Source organism: Phalacrocorax aristotelis, chromosome 7 (genome assembly GCF_949628215.1).
Source record: "Phalacrocorax aristotelis chromosome 7, bGulAri2.1, whole genome shotgun sequence".
In the NCBI taxonomy this organism is placed as follows: Eukaryota; Metazoa; Chordata; class Aves; order Suliformes; family Phalacrocoracidae; genus Phalacrocorax; species Phalacrocorax aristotelis.
This window is the reverse complement of record NC_134282.1, coordinates 37825320-37843407: the sequence shown is the minus strand read 5'-3', so window position 1 is coordinate 37843407 and position 18088 is coordinate 37825320. Positions and strand designations below refer to the sequence as shown.

Here is an 18088-nt window from a genome sequence, read left to right as displayed (position 1 = left end):
AGGGAAAATCCTCAATGACTTTGTCATTAAGCTCCAATATGTTTCTCATGGTTGGATGAGCTTTTGGAAGCTCAACAAGTAGTAATTTGCTCAAATAGATAAAAAGCATAACTATCATCTTCAGATGATGAGAGGGAAAAAACTCACCATGAACAAAAATGTTCTTATACCAAAGCTAGCCCAACCAGCAGCCTTAAGTGACATATCAGTAGGAACAACAAAAAGCTTGCTCTTGTCAGAGATGCACCTGCACAGATATTTACTCAGGATTCACATCAGCTTCTGAATTGGTGGTGGTTTTCTTCAAGATCTAAATCTTTTGTACCTTAACTCAACTTTGGTTACAATGAAGATACAAAAAAGGAAATATTGTTCCAGCGAAGTGGTGTGGGTTTTTTCTTATAATAGGTACCTTTCAGAGGTAACTCTGATGCGTTCATCATTAGATGACTGCTGTTCATCCTCTTTTTCCTGGAAGTATTCTTCTACACACTGCTCTTCAAACTCATACAGGTTTTTTAGCTCTTCATCATTCAGAAATAACTCTGGGCAAAACAGAACAACAAAATATGGGTTTTCTATTTCTGAACTTCTGGTAATCAATTTAAATCCAATTTAGCATATTATTTTGGACATACCGCTACTATAGATTCTACTCCTGTGCAAAATGAACAGATTATATTGTAAATAGGGAATGTGTGCTTAGCCAGATATAGCCACAGCCCTGAAGGCAATGTAATGCATAATGACCATCATCTGCTTTTATGACCATCCACTGGGGGCTATATTTTCTCAGTGACCTTTGCACTTTTTAACAGCAGTGCCACATGTTGAACAAACTGACTACATTTTACAGAATAAAGACAAGTGCAATCTCTGCCAGTTTGACAGGGCCTTCATTCAAATACTGTTCTTGCAAGGATGCCAGTTATAGGCAACAGATAATCGAATATAACAGATTGTTTCCCAGACATTCTTTGGATAAGAGCTCCAAAAATTTACTATCATGTAAGGAAAATCCAAGGGAAATATAAGCTCTTGGGAACAGTTCATCCTTTAATTGACTTTGCCCCTTTGTATTTGGTGCGAGTGTTACATTTACTTTTTTCCCTTTTTTTTCTTTTTTAAGCATACCATGCAAAAATAGCATTACTTAACAAAATATGTTTCTTGTGAGATGTAGAAATACAGGGATAATTCTGAGCATCTGATTATTTCAATAAGGCATATAATGAAAATAATAATCAACAATTACAGAGTATGTTAGGAGAAGAATCCTCACAATTCCCCTGTGAAAGGACAAACGAATCTCTAACATGGCAAAATGAAAGTGGGGATACTCTTAGACACAGATTGCTCATAATCACAGAGCTGACACTATAGATGACATTTGAAACTGTGATCCCTTCTTCTCAATTTGCTCTTTGCCCTTCCCAACATACGGATTTCACTAGAACTTGGTAAAACAGGATTAAGTGGATGCCATCTCACTGTTTTAAGGAAGCATGTTGAAGTCTTCATTAGCAGCACAGCATTGCATATTCTCAGTTAAGCCCAGAGAGCTCAAGAGCTGTTAACATGATATAAATTTTGTCCCATACTACCTTCTGCAAATACACTTGATCGTCAACATGAACAAAATAGTTCAGCATTGGAAATCTGCTGGTTTCTGCTAATATGGTGCAAATGGATCAATTTAGAGAAGATTTCTTGCATACTCAGTCCCCTGTCACGTTCATCCTGGTCTCCTTCACCCTTCTTGCAGCGGCAGCAGATTCGCTTGATGATTATGTAGATGTGGCTGAAGATAATCATTGGTGGTGGGAGGACAGGTCTGTCATGGAACGTCATGATCAGCTGATACCGCTGGAACTTCCAGACTTGGTTGGATATTGATTTTACCTCAAAGAAGGTATTGCTGAAAGGGAACATAGGTACAGTTTCTATTAGGCCCCTAAGTTTACTTATCATTGAGCAAGCACTCTGTTGAAAAAAGTAGCAGATAAATAACAACATGAAGCCACATGACTTCCTTGGTTCAGCTCTTTGTTGATGCTGCTGAACTTGCTGAACTGATGATTAATGTGAATTCATTATTTCACTACTCCTTTTGAGGGCTGCAAAGCAGAAGGTGCTCTGCATCCCTTTGCACCACCCAGAACAGCCTTCCTCTTGGACTATTTGCTCCTGCTCTATAAAATCCTTTAGGTGTTTGTGAAAAGAAACCGGCACAATTTATGAATCACAGAGTTGGTATTTTGGGGTTGGTTATAAAGTGTTTCATTTAACACATGCCAATATTTGCTATTACACAAAGTATTAAATCTATGAAAGGTATTTTGCATGCTAAACCCAGAAGCTTCACATGGTTTGCCTTTAAAATGCTAATCAGCTTGACCTACAGAGAAGACCTTTCAAGTTTTCACAAAATATCCTAAATTTAAACTTTACTCAGACTTCTGACTCAAAAACATGGTGTATATTCTTGTAAAGGAATTTGTTCTTGGAAGCCATGGCCTCATCATTTCTACGCCAAAATAAGGCGTGTTATAAAGATGTTTTATTTTCTAATTCAGTGGATATGAAGGAGTGTAAGTGATAGTATTCAATCCAGAGATAACAACATTCAGGGTTATGAAATACCAACTAAGAGAAAGCGGACTTGATATTCTGTCTTAGATAAAGCTTTTGAAGCTATTTAAAAATATATTTAGACAGCTCATTCCACTTCTATGATCATGATGATATTGGCACTTCCTTTTTTATATTTTCTGTCCACTTCTTTTCTAACTTCCTGAGCTTTAGAATACCTACATTCACGAAACTGGTTAAAATGTCTCTTTGTAGAATTCTTGAGTAGACATAGCTTTTGGTTTCTTTTGGCTAAATACATGAGATTATTTACAGATGATAAATTACAATCTGCCTTCATTCTGTCTCCTGCATAGCAGGAATTCCCCAGCTAGATCTCACCCCCTTGCAACCATGCTAGGACAGCAGGAGTTAGCAGCATGACCTGCTTCCTCGACTGATGATTCCTTAGTCCTTCAGCCAAAAGTATCTATCATTGTAGCTTCCCATTCCTCCAGTGATGTGACTGGCATTTGAGCACTTCAAAATTCATGACCTTTTAAGCTACATATATCGAATGAAAGATAGGCTTTGTGAGCTGTAGATTTCTGGGCACACAATGAACTATTTTAGTGGTTGTAACACCAGCTCTCTGTGCCAACAAGTCCTTCAACACTACATGTGTGTGGGCATCAAAAATGGATCGCCTGCTTTCCTCAGATGGTGTGTTTGGAAAGTCTTACCAGCACGTAGATATCTCAATTCCTTTTTTTTTTTTAAACCCCTATGTCATGACAGGAAAAACATGCAACATAACTGTGGGTAGAAAGAACAAGCAGCAGAGATTTATTTAGTTTTACTCCAGAGGAGTCTAAATATAGATTGGAGGAATAACATTAAGAATGTGCATAGTGCATGTTGCTTGATCTTGGCAACATGTAGCCATCCTTTCTCTTGGTTCAAGGCAATATAGACTCCTTTTCTGGGTTGTGTAAGAACTCTGAAAGGCCCTAATTTTTTTTTTTTCTAAATGAAAAGCAAAACAAGAAGGGAAAAGGAAGCCAGGTGATGTATTGATAGTGGAAATGCCTCCTGCTTTTGCTGTTCAGATTTTCATTCTGCAGTTCTATCGCCGAATCATGTTTGCTAGTGGTTACATGGGCTTCCATCATGTATGTAGCAGGTTTCATGAATTCTGTTTTTCATATTTCCAGAGCAATCCTGAGGCCTGTCACTATCCGCTAAATGGTATTTGGAAGGAGCCAGATTCTCTCATATGCATTACTGCAGTTGCTGGCAAATTCAAAGCAACCTTTCCTCCACTCTTTTCCAGCGTATACACTATTCCAAGTGTTTGCCAGTCATGTTCACAGAGTAATTAGATTCTGAGTGTGAATGCAAACCCTTGCAAAATCAATTGATGGGTTTTCACAGAAACTTTATCTTGGCAATAATAAAGTAAAGATAGTGTATCATCTTTTACATACTTGAAGACAGCAATCAGCAAGTTTACCAACAGGATATTTGCTACCAAGAGGTAACAGGCCATAATAGCAGGAGTGAGCCAGGCCCCTGGTATACATGGAGGGAGGCGTTTACCATCATCATCGTAAAGATTGTCCCCACAAGGAGCTGAAGAAAAAACAGAAGAGTTATTTTTCACAAATTGCCTGATACTTAAAAACACTATTTATATTTATTTAATGATGACACATGCATAATATTTGCCAGGTTAAACAAATTCTGTCAGTTTATTTCCAGTAGCAAGTATGTATAATTTCTACTTCAAATCCTGCTTCTAACTACAGCATATAAAAATAATTTCCTATAATAGTGAACAGAGAGGCAGCTCCAAGTTTACTGTACAGTGTGGCTTTCTCTTCAAATTCATATGGATTTTCTTTTTATAATAGTCTAGGGCAAGATCTTAATATGCATATGTACATGTTAATAGTGGAATTAAAAAAAATTCTCCAAACTTGTGTGTGCATACCCTGCCAAAGATATAAAAGGATTTGCTTAATGATACCAGATTGCTGAGCATAAATTAAACCTTCACTGGGGCCCTGAGTGTACTAAAGCGACCTTAATGATCTTGACCAGCTTCACCTGGGGACCACACCTACAGCCCCTCTGCATGCCTGTTCCTGCCTGAGCTATGTCAGGTGTGCAGGCCTCAGCCCTGCCTCCTGGATGGACCTTGGATCTGTGTTTGTCCCCTGGATGGACCCTTCTTCTGTCTCTGGCCCCGTCTCCTTTTGTCCCTGACTGGGCTCCCAAGATGGACCCTGGACTATTACTATTCCTGTCTGGGGCTGTGGATGTTACCAGCGTGTAGCCCTGCTGCCACTTTTGGGCCAATTTATGTTTCCCTTATTTTTCACAATAATTCTAAATTTTAGATAGAATTTTAAACCAAAGAGATATAATTTAAAAATAAAAATTATATAGTAACAGCAAAATAGATTGGTGAGAATGAGATAAAAATTGAGAATATTGATCAAACTGATAGAAAATAATTGCCTGCAGTAATCCTAAGAATATATAGGTTGTCTTGGCGGTAAGAGCTGTCTTGGAGTTGGGTAAACGCAGCAAGCTTGTTGTGTCTTTAAGTGCAGTGCCAGTGTATCTGATTTCAAATACAAGGCTAACTTTTGGAACCAGTTAGTAGCAGGTAAAGTGTTACCAACCACAGGTTCTTTAGCTGAAATCCTAGTGAATAACAAGTCTGACAATGAAGTCATTACAGATTTAGATTATGTGACTAGACAAACCCGTCTTTTTAAATATTTTGCAAAAACTCAGTGCTTCAACCTCACCTGTAAAATACTTCAAGTTATTTGAAAAGAGACTAATCTTATTTACTATGGACTGAAAGAGATATTTAGACTATGATTAATAAAACATATTTTACTTGCTTTTCAGACATCAGACCTATATTTTTCCTGTTTATTGTAAGAAAAGTATAACAGGAAATCCAAGCAAATCATATTATTGATACTGACCAATGAAAGTACTGCCAAAGAAACACTAACATTATATCTAGGTAATCAAAGGGAATTATTTATACCGTGACATTCATGCATCATAATTTTAAAAAAAGGATTATTTTTCTGTCTATGTACAAGAAACAAGTCATGGCAACCACATAAGCTCAGTTAAAACTTCTGATCTGCAATCTGTATTAAATTAAAATATTTTTCCTCTGCTTCTTTTCAAATGAAACTATTACAGTGGAAAAACAAGATTCACACCTGAATATTGGATAAGCCCTATAATTAAAACATCAGGATCTAGTGAAGAAAAAGATTAATGAACATATTCAGCTAAATAAGATAAACAGCTCTCCACAGAGACTTACGATTAATTTCCATGGCATAGACTGAACAGCATTTGAAAGCAACAGAATAGAAAAGCAGGCAGGGAGAGAAAGAAAGAAAACAATAGAATAATATTTTTTAAAAAATGATTGAAAATACAGTTTCGCTGCAAAAAAAACCTCAAATGTCAGAACAGTAGAGAAATTTGCTTAGAAATAACATCTTTGTTAAAAATGCAGTTCATTCTGCAATTTTCTTTTCATGTTGTTTCCCCAGATGTTACCTATGGCAGTGAATTCATGATATTAAGAATAAATCACAAATTGCTTCTGGCAGATGATCATTTAAACAAACACAATATTTCAGGCAAACAGACAAAACTGGCGGTCACCACAAACAAAACAACTCAACATTATCACTCAAAATGATTCCTTTAGCTATTATGGAAACATTTCCTCCTTTTTTTCCTCTTTTTAAAAAATTTTTTTTCTTTTTTTTTTTTTCTTAAGAACCACCCTGGCTTTAAGTCTGCCATCTGTTTTTATTGAATATCTATGTTTCTGTTAATAGCCACGATACTGATGTTATTACAGTGTACAATATCATTAAAGCCCATTTTGACTACCACTTGGCTTGGATACTTGCTTGCCAACCCCTAAATGGTGATTCTAAGAAAAATCACACTATTGAAAGAAACTCAGCCAGGCTTCTCTATTGCTTAAGAATATGTTGCTGGTGTGTACTAGATGTTACCAATTGTGCATGGACATCTTCTAAATGGAGTGAACCAGACAAGAGCATCTTGGGTTGCATTAGGAAAAGCATTACCAGTACGTTAACCTCTACTCAGCTCTGGTGAAACCACACCTGGACTTGTGTGTCTAGTTCTGGGCTCCCCCCTAGAAATCAGACATGGACATTCTGGAAAGACTCCAGTAAAGAGCCACAAAGATTATTAAGGTGATTAGAGCATCTGACAAATGAGGCAAGGCTGAGAGAGCTGGGATAATTTAGCCTGGAAAAGACAAGGGTCAACTGGTCAACCAATGTTACAAATACCTGATTATTGTTGGGAGTAAAGATGACAAAGCCAGACTCTTTTCAGTGGTACCCAGTGAAAGGAGAAAAGGCAGTGGGCAAAGAAAGAAATATGGGAATTCCATTTAAACCAGGCTGTCCAGAGAGGTTGCATAGTCTTCATCCTTCAAGATATTAAAAATCTGACTGGACAGTCCCTGAGCAACTTGTTCTGATTTGCCCTGCTTTAAGCAAGGACGTTTGACTAGATGATCGCCAAAGGTGCCTTCCAACCTCATAAATTCTGTAATTTGTGACCTTCATCTTTAGGTGACATCCTATCCTCAGAGAAGTTATTGACAAGAGTCCAACTACCTTCTTTCAGATGGAAAATTTGATGTAATACTTTCTCCATAAATTGTTTACACTTACAGGCCTTGGCAAAACTATCCATAAGCACTTGACACAGACTCAGGTTAGACTGCCTAGAGCAATCACTCCCCAGTGACCTCTCAGGTTGCTTTTGTGGTGTGTTTACAGAGAACCATAGAAAGATCAGAGTGAAAATTTCTTACTGAAAGCAAAAAGATCTTCAGAAGTCAGTCCATAGACTTCTAGACATAAGAAATTGACACAATAATCGTAATGCATTCTAGTCATACCAGTAGGACTCCTTGCGTAGCCACTTTTATTTCAATATTAAAACAACGAAACCACACATTTCCACGTTACCTTATGTTTAAGCTACTGACACAGCAAAGCTTCTGACTGGGGAAGGTAAGTGGCTGAATTTGTGTAACTGGAAAGCCCAAACTTTTTCCCCCCAAATCTTTCACACTGCTGAAGAAAGATTTCTAATTCAAAGGATGCTGAGTGTATAACAGAAATGACTGGAAGCATGAGAGAAATTACTTATACTAAAGAGATCAGTAATGTTGGTAAGGTGTGAACTGTCTACATTGGCAAACATTCTTTGTTCAAAGTGAAGTAGGATTTCAATGCACATTATGATCCACAAAGGTGAGGGATACCCTGTTACAGTCTATTCCTCCCCATGGGAGAATTAACGCACTTGAGAGATCCTGAGCTTATCCTGGCTCACATGTGCACTGAAACTGCAATATCAGACAATAAATGACTGGCTTGACCTTTTATTTGTCATGATTAATTTACCGTATCATAAGTTACATTAATGAGAAAAGCATTTGTAAGGAAAACAAAGATATCTCTGCAACAGTGTACATTCTTCAGAATCAGACTAATGTAATTTTATTCCTTTCTGAACAATTAAAATTTACTTTAATGATAGTTTGTATAAAGGTTTCTTTTGATGATGAGATGGTTTTTGAACTTAGGCCTCACAGTTTCTTCAGCCTTCCACTTTACTACTTGTAAATATACACAGATGATTGAAATAACACATACATAACGTTGAAATAGCAGCTTATGTTATTTCAGATAAAGTGCAAACTATGTGATATACACTAGAGGAGGCCAGCTGCATGTTTGACTGTCTGTACAAATTTCAAATATTAACACGAAACTAGCAATAACATGACAGTTTCCATCTCCTCTAAAATACTGACAGTTATTTTTTTACTGTGCAGCTTTTATATAAGAAAGGCTAATTCCACACCCAAAGCTAATCAAGCAGAGTTTTCCTTTTTTGTTTTGTTTTTCCACAGGTGTAGAAAAGAAGAAAAGGAATGATTCATGAAATGAAAACAACTCTGGAAAGTAGATAGATGTATCAATGGGACTAAAAATGTATCAGCTCATTGCCTGTGCTGTGAGTTGGAGATGAAAATATATGTGTATTTTAATCTCCTGTGCAAGGTTGTTTTTTTTTTTTTTCTTCCTCTGTTGGAACTGACTACTAGTAAAACACTGGTTCAGAAGAACATTTCAGAATGATCTCTGTCAATCCCTGCAAGTAAACACTTAATACTGTTATACTCTTGGACAGAAGAGTATTTCAGACTATATCACTCTTTGTGATTTTGTTATAATTTTGAATTTATTTTTTTACTTTTTTATTTAAATATAAACTGAAGAGACATTTGAATTTAAATTTGAATATAAACTGGGAGACAGGACATGCAGGTAGGGAACAGAAAATTGTGCAGTCTCTGGAGTCTGTCACAAGAAAACAACAACAATATAATCATAAAGACAAAACACTACTTCCAAATCAAAAACAAGCATTAATTTGGATCTGATCATCTGCCTCAGAAACAGGAAACAGACTCTTACTATGAATTCTACTCTTACGGTCTATCTGGTCTGCGAACACCTCTCCATAGATCATCCAGTAGGGCATATAGAAGATGTTGCGAGCTAGTCTCCAAGAAGGCTCCTCATCTGGGTGCAGGATAGCTTGGCGGGCGACTCCAAAACTCATCAGAACCACAAGCATAATGACCACAAAGTAGAGCATGTCAATCATCTGCACAGAGGCCATACAGAGGCTCTTATCACCACCAGGTAGTACAATAGCACCAGCATGTCTGCTTGCCAGCATGCATTAAAGTAAACAAGAAAGTATCAAGAGAACAAACACATTCCCCTGGATAATATTCTTTATATTACTCTTTGACTTTAACTACTGCTTGTGAATTAAGCGTACATAAAAATGCAGTAAAAAGATTTGTTCAAAGGAATACTAGATTTATATTTAAAAAGACTTAAAATGCTTAAATGCTAAAATCTTTGCTATCCCTATCCTCTTTTTCATCAAGAGCAGTGTGCTGTGCTTTCAGCACAGACTTCTTCTGTGGTTGCAAAGACATGATAAAATCATTGCTGTATCATCTCCTGCCCACAAGTGATGGTTTTGTGGATGATCCCAGTATATCAGCAATCTCTTATTGCTATGGCTTTGGGACGCAGAAAGCAGGCAAAGTGAACAAGGGAAAAAAAACCAGATTCCCTCTCAAATCCAGAAATTATTAGCAAGCGTATTGCGCTGCATGTGTGTGTGAAATTCACAAGGCAACTTAGATGGAAAACCTCATTTTAAAATCAAAGTAAATTTAGTTTCCCATGAAGTTTCGAAATACCTAATTTACAGCAATTTAGACACTAACCATCTTTCCAATCATCATGACGTAAGGTCCCAGATATTTGTTCACACCAAAGATATCTAGTACTCTAATGTACCAGAAAATTATATCTACGCAGTAAATCACTCTTCCATAACCCATGTAAGGCTGGTTCTGTAGGCGAAGAATTGCCCCTATCATAAATACTGAAATAGCCACCAGATCAGTAATATTCCAGTATTCCTGGAGCCAAACTTTCACTTTTTGGCTCAGCTTGCCAGGCTCTGACATCAGAATCTGAAATAAAAAGTAAAAAACAACAAAGAAATCATCAGGAAAATATTCAAGTTACATTTTTGAAGTAATGGTCATGAAAAAAAGACCAATCTTGTCACATTCAACAGGTGTCTGAGACCCTCTGCGAGCAAAATTTGTCTCATGCAGTAATATTTTTAGTTACTCGCAGGTAAAACTTCCTTTTCATAGAAACATAGAACGTTTTTTGTTGGAAGGGACCTATAATGATCATCTAGTTGAACCCCCTGCCATAGGCAGAGATATCTTTCACTAGATCAGGTTGCTCAAAGCCTTGTCAAACCTGACCTTCAATACTTCCAGGAATGGGGCATCCACAACTTCTATGGGCAACCTGTTCCAGTGCCTCACCACCCTTATAATAAAAAATGTCTTCCTTATGTCCAATCAAAACCTACCTTCTTTCAGTTTAAAACAGTTGCCCTTTGTCCTGTCACTACAGGCCTTGGTAAAAAGTCTCTTTCTGTCTTTCTTATAAGCCCCATTTACATATTGAAAGGCTGTAATAAGGTCTCCCCAGAGCCTTCTCTTATTCAGGCTGAACAACCTCAACTCTGTCAGCCTTTCTTCATAGCAGAGCTGTTCCAGCCCTCAGAAAATTTTCATGATACTCCTCTGGACCCCCTTCTCACCTTTGTTTCTATTTTGGCTTTATTAAACCTGTTCTTGTTGTACGTTTTAGCCAATAACATTTAAACCAGGAGATGTGGCTTACTGACTTGGCATCCAAGTTTATCTCCAAATACAGTTGGTATGAGATGTGGGAATTGTGAATCAGAGAAGAATAGGCTAAGTGCAACTCACACTACAGCAAGTGAATGCAGTAGAAGTGTTTATGCCTTCTTCCTCATACAAAAATTCCAAGATCAGTCAGACAGTACTCCTGGCTAACTCCCCAGAAGACCTCTCTGCCTGCAGTTCTCATCAAGGACTGAATCAGTAATAAAATGACAGTACTTACTGAGGTTTGTTTCATGGGTTATGTTCCTGCCCTTCCTTGGAAATACACATAAGAGAATGACAGGATTAATTTTGACTGCTGATCTTGGGAGTTTTGCCTCATCTTTTTGCCCAATAAGAGAAGGTTTTAGCATACGGGAATGGGTTCTAAATGAAACTCTATCCTTTGATGGGCATTTGGGTCTCTGTAGATATAAGAACCTTCTCTCTCATGTATGGCTTCTCAACCATACACAAGTCCATACCATTATTACCTTTAAGACTGAGCTTCATTTGAAGGATTATGAGGTGTTGGTATGATCAGACTTTACCTCTCTTACTTTCTCTAAAGCCAGTGTCACAATGTAGGAGATGACAATCCATTCCTGGACTGATGGCCACCGTTCCATCCGCACCAAGATGATGTAATTAAATAGCATCAAGTAACCAAGGTATGATATCTAAAAAAAAAAATAATCCTTTAGATTATGGATCCCAGGATCCTTCCACAGTTAGGCAGTATTTAATTACTTGAAATGACTTACACACATAAAAAATTCAGTCTCTACTGATTTCCATTAGGGAGTTCTGGACTATTAGTGTAAGGCAATAGAGCTATCACGCAGTTTTGTTTAACTACTGGTGTAAATGTCAAACTGGAGATGCTGGTGTCTCTATGCCTCACAGCAGTCTTTGGTGACCAGCCAAACTATAAACTTCAGAGATCTTGGAAAGCCTGAGTTAAGAAACCAAAATGTGTTCAATGGCTTTGGGGGGAAGGGAGGGGAAACAAAGGATTTTCCAGGGAGAAAACTGAATTTTCTAAAGAATGGGATATTCAGTGTGAAATGTTTACCCACCATCTTGAAACAGATCTAAAGTAGAACGAGGAAGCAGGGCTGTGAGCAGCACCTGCCTGGAGGGGTAGGGGAAAAAAAGAGCCACGCAGGCCACTTGCTTTCCTCCACCCTGTAACAATATGATTGAGACCATCTAGGCAGAATATACTCTTTATGTGAAGCCAGAGGCATACAGACTTCATATACCAGTCCATAAAACACCTCTACCAACACTAGTTACTTAAAGCCATCTGCATGAACAGTAGGTTTGCAGATATTTTGGCTACTTTAAGCAGCTGAAGCCTAAATCAGTAAGAGCACAGAAAGCTGCATCACCACGTCAGAGAAGAAACACCAAACAGAAGGCAGTAAAATCCTCTTAGCTGAGGGGCCTGCATAATGCATGAAAGCAAAGTCTGCCTTAATTGCTACATTTATACAAATGTGTATGAACACATACACTGAGGCTATGTATGAAAGATTCAGGTGTTGAGGACTCTTACTTGCACAAGAAAAAAGACTTTTTTCTCTCTGAAAGAAGCGGGCCTGCTGCAATGCCCTTCCTATAGCTGCCATGCACACTGGCAGATGCCATGGGTCTCCCGCAGCTGGAAGAATGACAGATGCTGTGGATCCAGGCAGCTGAATTCTCACTTGTTGAAAGAAGCAAAACAATTCCAGAGCACTCTAAATCAGGCCCTTTGTGCCTAGGGATTTTTTAATCTACAAAAACATTATTTCTTTACACTGTGAAACCATATTGAATTTTCGTTGAAATTAAATAGGAATTTTGCTTTTGAATTATTAATACAGGCAACAGAAAGGGATCGGTATAGTGTTTTGTGATTATGATGGGCTAAAACTAAGAACCTACTTAATGTTATGACATACAAGGTATTGAACCCTAACTTTGAATAAAAAAAAGAAACCAGTGTCTTTTTACAGGGCACCCACAAAATTTATGAGCAATAGCATGAATATTTTTTCTGTTTTATTAAAACAGCGTTTAGCACCAGATAATTCTTGATGCACTAAGGAGAAAATCAGATGCATGTCAAAAATAAATCCTTTAATTTAGATTGGTTTTAATTATTTAAATAAGAAAAAAGTACCTATTAAGTCTTTGCAGACTGGGATCTGTGCTTCTATCTAGGCTGCACTCATCTGAGCCTAACTGTCCACTGAGTAAATGGCAAGCACTTATCCTATGGCATTACTTCTTGGGTCCTAAAGTATGTTTCAATGCAGAACAGGAGCCAGAGCCTTTAGAAAGCAAGAGAATCCAGCCTAGTTTGGACTGAGTGGAGCTTGCACTGCGTTTGGCATATGATTAGCCAGGCAGGGCCTCCTTCGAAGTGTGTAGGAGCGTTACAGGTTGACAGCATAAGCTTCAGTTATTTATTCTGTTTCATTGTCTATGCATTTTTCTCTGAATAAAGGGAGTGCTTTACTCATCAGATTCCATGAATGATTAATTTATTACTTGGTTATTATTTTTACATTGGAATTCTTTAAGTTGCACAGGTGTGAGAAAAAAAATCACTATCAGTTTAATTGTCATGACTTACTGTGTAGAACCAAAATTTGACAATAGGTGCATTATAGAATTCATAGATCTTTGTTCCAATTGGAAGGCTCTTTTGTTTTTTGTTTCCATTCTCTTCATCTCCTTTTCGGGAGCCTGTATCCACATTTGCATCCTGGAAGACCAAAGTTGTCAGTTTTTATCAATATGCAATAGTAAAAATAGTAGCTTTTCCTCAACTACCAGGCCAGCCAACTTTTAACTACACAACACTTCCTCTGAGCAACACACCTCTTTTTAAAAGTGCAGAAGTACACATTCCATAAATCTGTGAAACTATAGAGATAATTTACATGTCCTGAAAATCCAGCCTATACACTCCAAAAACTCTTCACTGATTTTTATCCCACAGAGGCAGTTGAGATTGTAACCTGAGTGACCTTTAGCGTAATAGAGAAGTTAAAAATCCAAGTACTCTTGTGACAGTAGAACTTCCTAATAATCTCCATTACTGACCACATTTTCCTCCTCCTTTTCTCTGCCTTCCTCATTTTCTCTTGACGTCTGGTAGGAATAATCATCGTAACTCCGAAACTCTAGGAAAAGGATGGTGGGAGGGAAGAGAATCCCCATTATAACCTGTACAACAAGAAAGAATTCAACTCAGAGGCAATGTTTCTTTACATTAATAGATTACATAACAGGGCAAATCCCATAAATAATATTTTCTTTTGTATAGTATTCAAGATACTCTGCTATCCTCAAACCTACAAAGATGAGTAAGTAGTACTTATGAAGTATTGGCAATAAGGTCTTGTATGGAAAGATGGCACCCTGCATGGCTTCCCCCATCTCCATGAATATACTGCAATTAAGAAATAATGCTCCAGAATTAGAGGTGTGGAGAGGAATTCCATGGAATGGACACAGGGATGGTTGGAAGGGGGCTTCAGGTTTGTTACTATAGTTTATAGTTACTTTAGTCACCTGCTGTAATTAGTTTTAATAGTTTAAAAAACATGTGAAAGGGAAAAGAAGCTTTGCAGATAGCACTGGGAGAGTTCTTTCACTATATGAGATTGCTGAGATACAGAAACACAAGCATGAGTTGCCAAAGTACAGAAAAGGAGCAAAGAAAAGAATGCAGGTGATGAAACTACAACATCAGCAGGTTGATGAATCCTATGGAGAAAAGAAAGGAAATCGATAAACAGATTTAGAAAGCACCATGATGCAATCTGAAAGGCAGGACATTTGCCTGAAGATTTTAAAGACTTTCAAGATGGAGACATGGGAAAGTGGAAATAAATTGGGAATGACAGAAAGAGTGCAATGTGTATGTCAGCAAGCTTGGGAGTATGACCTGGGTAGACAGGCATGGCACTTTGTCAGTAATGCGGGCTTTAAGGAAATAAGGAGGTGAGACTGAAGGTGGCACCATCATGATGAGCCTCCAATATGGGTGACAGCAACTGCATAATATAACAAAGAAAGGTTTATATTCACATGAAAACATACACAAGCAAACACTGCTCTGCTTCCTTAACATTGGCTCACTTATGTTTCTCTTTTGTGTCAGCCTCCTCACATTACTCATTTTGTTTTGTAAATCCAAGAATTGGGAAATATAAAAATCAGTAAAAGAGATCATATCATCAAATCACAGAAGAGGGAAATAAAAATCACATAGCTTCAGACCATGCAATTGCACAGATTTCACTCTTTTCAACACTGAGTCTCAACTCTGTGTCTTCTGGTACAATATTAAGCAATGTAAGCAGGATGTGTCCACATCTGGTACATTTTCTCTCTATTTCCATTGCATGGATCGCTAATGAAGATATTTTTTCTTGTATCCGACTAATTTTTAATCAAAGGTGTATGTTTTCAGTGAACAGATCTCATCATTCATCAAAAGCCACAACTTTGCTCTCAGATTCCAATCATGCTAAGCCTTTTATGGATTTATATTTTCCTTTGTCATGGGTTAACGTTCTTTAGATATCCTGAAATTGGAAACAAAAAAAATTAGCTTTAAAACAAGTATGTTCTCAAAACTAAAATCTATAATTAGCCCGCCAATTTAGTCTACACATACACTATGTATAATGTAGTGTTACATGCAAGAAACTACATTGTTGAAAACAACTGCAGAACAGCAATACCTTAAGGCCTGGGTTTTTCCGCATGCGTAGTCGTCCCATCCACATATCTGTTAAGAGCATCTGGCTGCATGTGTGAGCAATGAAGTCCCTGTGTTTAGCTGCCACAGCCAATTTCAGGCAGGTAGAATTACTCCAGTTTTTCAGTTCGTAGGTCAATAGTTTCATGGCAATCTGCTCATCATGTTTATAAGACTGATCCAGGAGTTCAACAGCCAGCTGGCCAAAATCTCTGGAAAATGCAAGATAAGTCCAGTGAAGTTTGATTTAGAAATCAGTGTTTGCTTGCATTTGGAACTTTAATTCTGTTCTCAGGGGGTCATGTTTTTCCCCACACAGGTAAAATGACAAGAAAAACTGAGTCTCAAGCTTGACTGGGGACAGTCTACAAAAATTCCAAATAAATTTTTAGTGACCAGAGAGAATTAGCTTAGACCGATAACATCTTAAGGCCAGTTTAGATATATCATCAGACACACCTTAATTTATGTGAGTAGATCCTGAAAATAACTCTGTGAAATAAAACTAGCTAGTTTTACAGAGAGAGAAGCTGAAGATTGTGTTCTGTCAGAAAAAATCCATGTCTTCTCCTTGCTAGTGTTGCCTTCAGATTTGAGACCACAATTTGGCTTATTTATTGTTGATAAATCATCTTCAAATGGCATTCTGTGAACCTACATTCTAGAAATCGTTTGTACTTTACTAAAAGTAAAGCTTCTCAGCAGGTCAGACAACCCCCGATATCAAGTAGACATAAAGTCTCCTCTGTGTCTACTAACTTTGAGTTGTTGTCCAGATCCTGAGAGATGTCGTCCACCAGCTCACTCTCAGAAGACTCATGGGCCATAGATTTGTACAGTTTACAGGCCACAAGTGCCTTGGCCATGGTTTCCTCCCCTCGCTGCCAAAGGAAGAGTGCCATCTTTTGCCGTTTCATCAGCACGGCCCATACCATCAGTTCATGAAAGGGATACTGAAAGCGGCTGACTTCTGGGTCATCCACATCAATATCGATCTCTTCCTCCTTTTTCTTCTTCTTCTTTTTCCCTTTGGTGGGAGGCTCATCATCCTGGGAAGGAAAGAAGAAAAAATGTTCCCATCAATTTTTAACAGCTTACCTGACAATGGCACCATACACTGAAAAAGTATTGAGAGGACATATAAAGAGTTAAAGTTCTAGTTTGTTTTTGCAGTTTGCTGCAATGAATGCCAATAGCGGTAATACTGTGAAGAACATGTGACAGAGCATGCACTGGGCTAGCACACACAGCTTGGTATTCTATTTCAAGAACCAATTCTTGCATACTTAATTACAAGTCACCCATGCTGGATAAGCACAGTAGAACCCTATTGTACTGAAGGCATCACTGTACACTGAGTTGTAAATAGATCTCTACCGCATGTGTAATTGCACAAGTTGATTTGCAGTGAATTACAATTTAATGAATTCCACTGCAGTGTCAACAGAGGTTTAACAAAACTGAAATCACTACGAATAGGTTCCACTGTAATTTCTGATTTGGTATGTCTGCAGTTATTCCTGACACACAGTGCTGCATATCTTATAGATAGCAAAGCAGTTTTCAGACTGACATGCAGCTGGAGAGAGTGGTAACATGCAAATGGAAGAGACAGGCAAACAGCATCCTTAAGAACAGCAAGATACTAAAGGGAATCTTCACCTTTGAATAAGCAATCTCCTCTTATGTATGCAGTGCAAACAGAAGGTATAAGTATCCCATTTCTTAAAGGGATAGGGAGGATAAGCCATTACTACAGGAACCAACATGGATGTAACTGAAGGGAAGTACTGACAATGAAGCAGGATCCTGAAGGAAGAAAAGCCATGATTGGGAAAATTAGGGTTTAGATAATGTAGGAAGAACACCACATACATAGGTGTAGACAGAGCTCATCATCATTGTAGACCTTGATTCCAGTTTCAGAAGTGGTTTGCAAGTAAAAGCAATTACCGTTCTACAAAATTAATTTCTGTTCAAGCAAGCACAGCATAATGCAGTATTTTTGACAAAATGTGAACTGAAAACCAAATTCAGAGTTCAGCCTCACACCCCAGGTTTCCAAAGATGACTCTTCAGCTCAGCAATTAAGTATGCATTTCTCTTCCAGCTGTTTTAAGAACTGCAAGTGGTGACCTCTGTCTCTTATGGAAAATTCAGGGGTCATTAACTGCATGGACACAAGTGTTGAACATCTCTGAAGCACAGGACACAAAATCTTAAATGAAGGACCAAAAATTAGGTCCCACACACACTAGGAAAATCAAATCAAAACAAAACCCTGGGTAAGAAAGACAAAGTGCTAAGGAGTCTAAACTTCCTGTTTTAGAGCAGCTAAC

The 18088-nt window shown here is 37.9% G+C and overlaps 1 protein-coding gene and 1 long non-coding RNA gene across 4 annotated transcripts in view; one reads left to right on the top strand and one right to left on the bottom strand.

Annotated features, from left to right (window-relative positions):
* TRPM1 (transient receptor potential cation channel subfamily M member 1) overlaps positions 1-18088 on the bottom strand; it is a 54094-nt gene that overhangs the window by 10985 nt on the left and 25021 nt on the right. The window contains exons 15-24 of the mRNA XM_075100156.1: positions 16509-16798; positions 15733-15961; positions 14084-14206; positions 13611-13742; positions 11536-11664; positions 9995-10246; positions 9162-9354; positions 4059-4203; positions 1719-1918; positions 413-545 (exon numbers count right to left, since the gene is read on the bottom strand). Coding sequence (XP_074956257.1) covers positions 413-545; positions 1719-1918; positions 4059-4203; positions 9162-9354; positions 9995-10246; positions 11536-11664; positions 13611-13742; positions 14084-14206; positions 15733-15961; positions 16509-16798 — 1826 coding nt within the window. The remainder of the gene's footprint in view (positions 1-412; positions 546-1718; positions 1919-4058; positions 4204-9161; positions 9355-9994; positions 10247-11535; positions 11665-13610; positions 13743-14083; positions 14207-15732; positions 15962-16508; positions 16799-18088) is intronic.
* LOC142060249 (uncharacterized) overlaps positions 1-18088 on the top strand; it is a 37424-nt gene that overhangs the window by 13052 nt on the left and 6284 nt on the right. The window contains exons 2-3 of one of the 3 annotated variants that reach the window (XR_012661672.1): positions 8594-11655; positions 16526-16614. This is a non-coding gene — a long non-coding RNA (uncharacterized LOC142060249). Of the gene's footprint in view, positions 1-8593; positions 13502-16525; positions 16615-18088 lie in introns of those variants that run through there. The other 2 variants (XR_012661673.1, XR_012661671.1) reach the window with 2 other exon arrangements.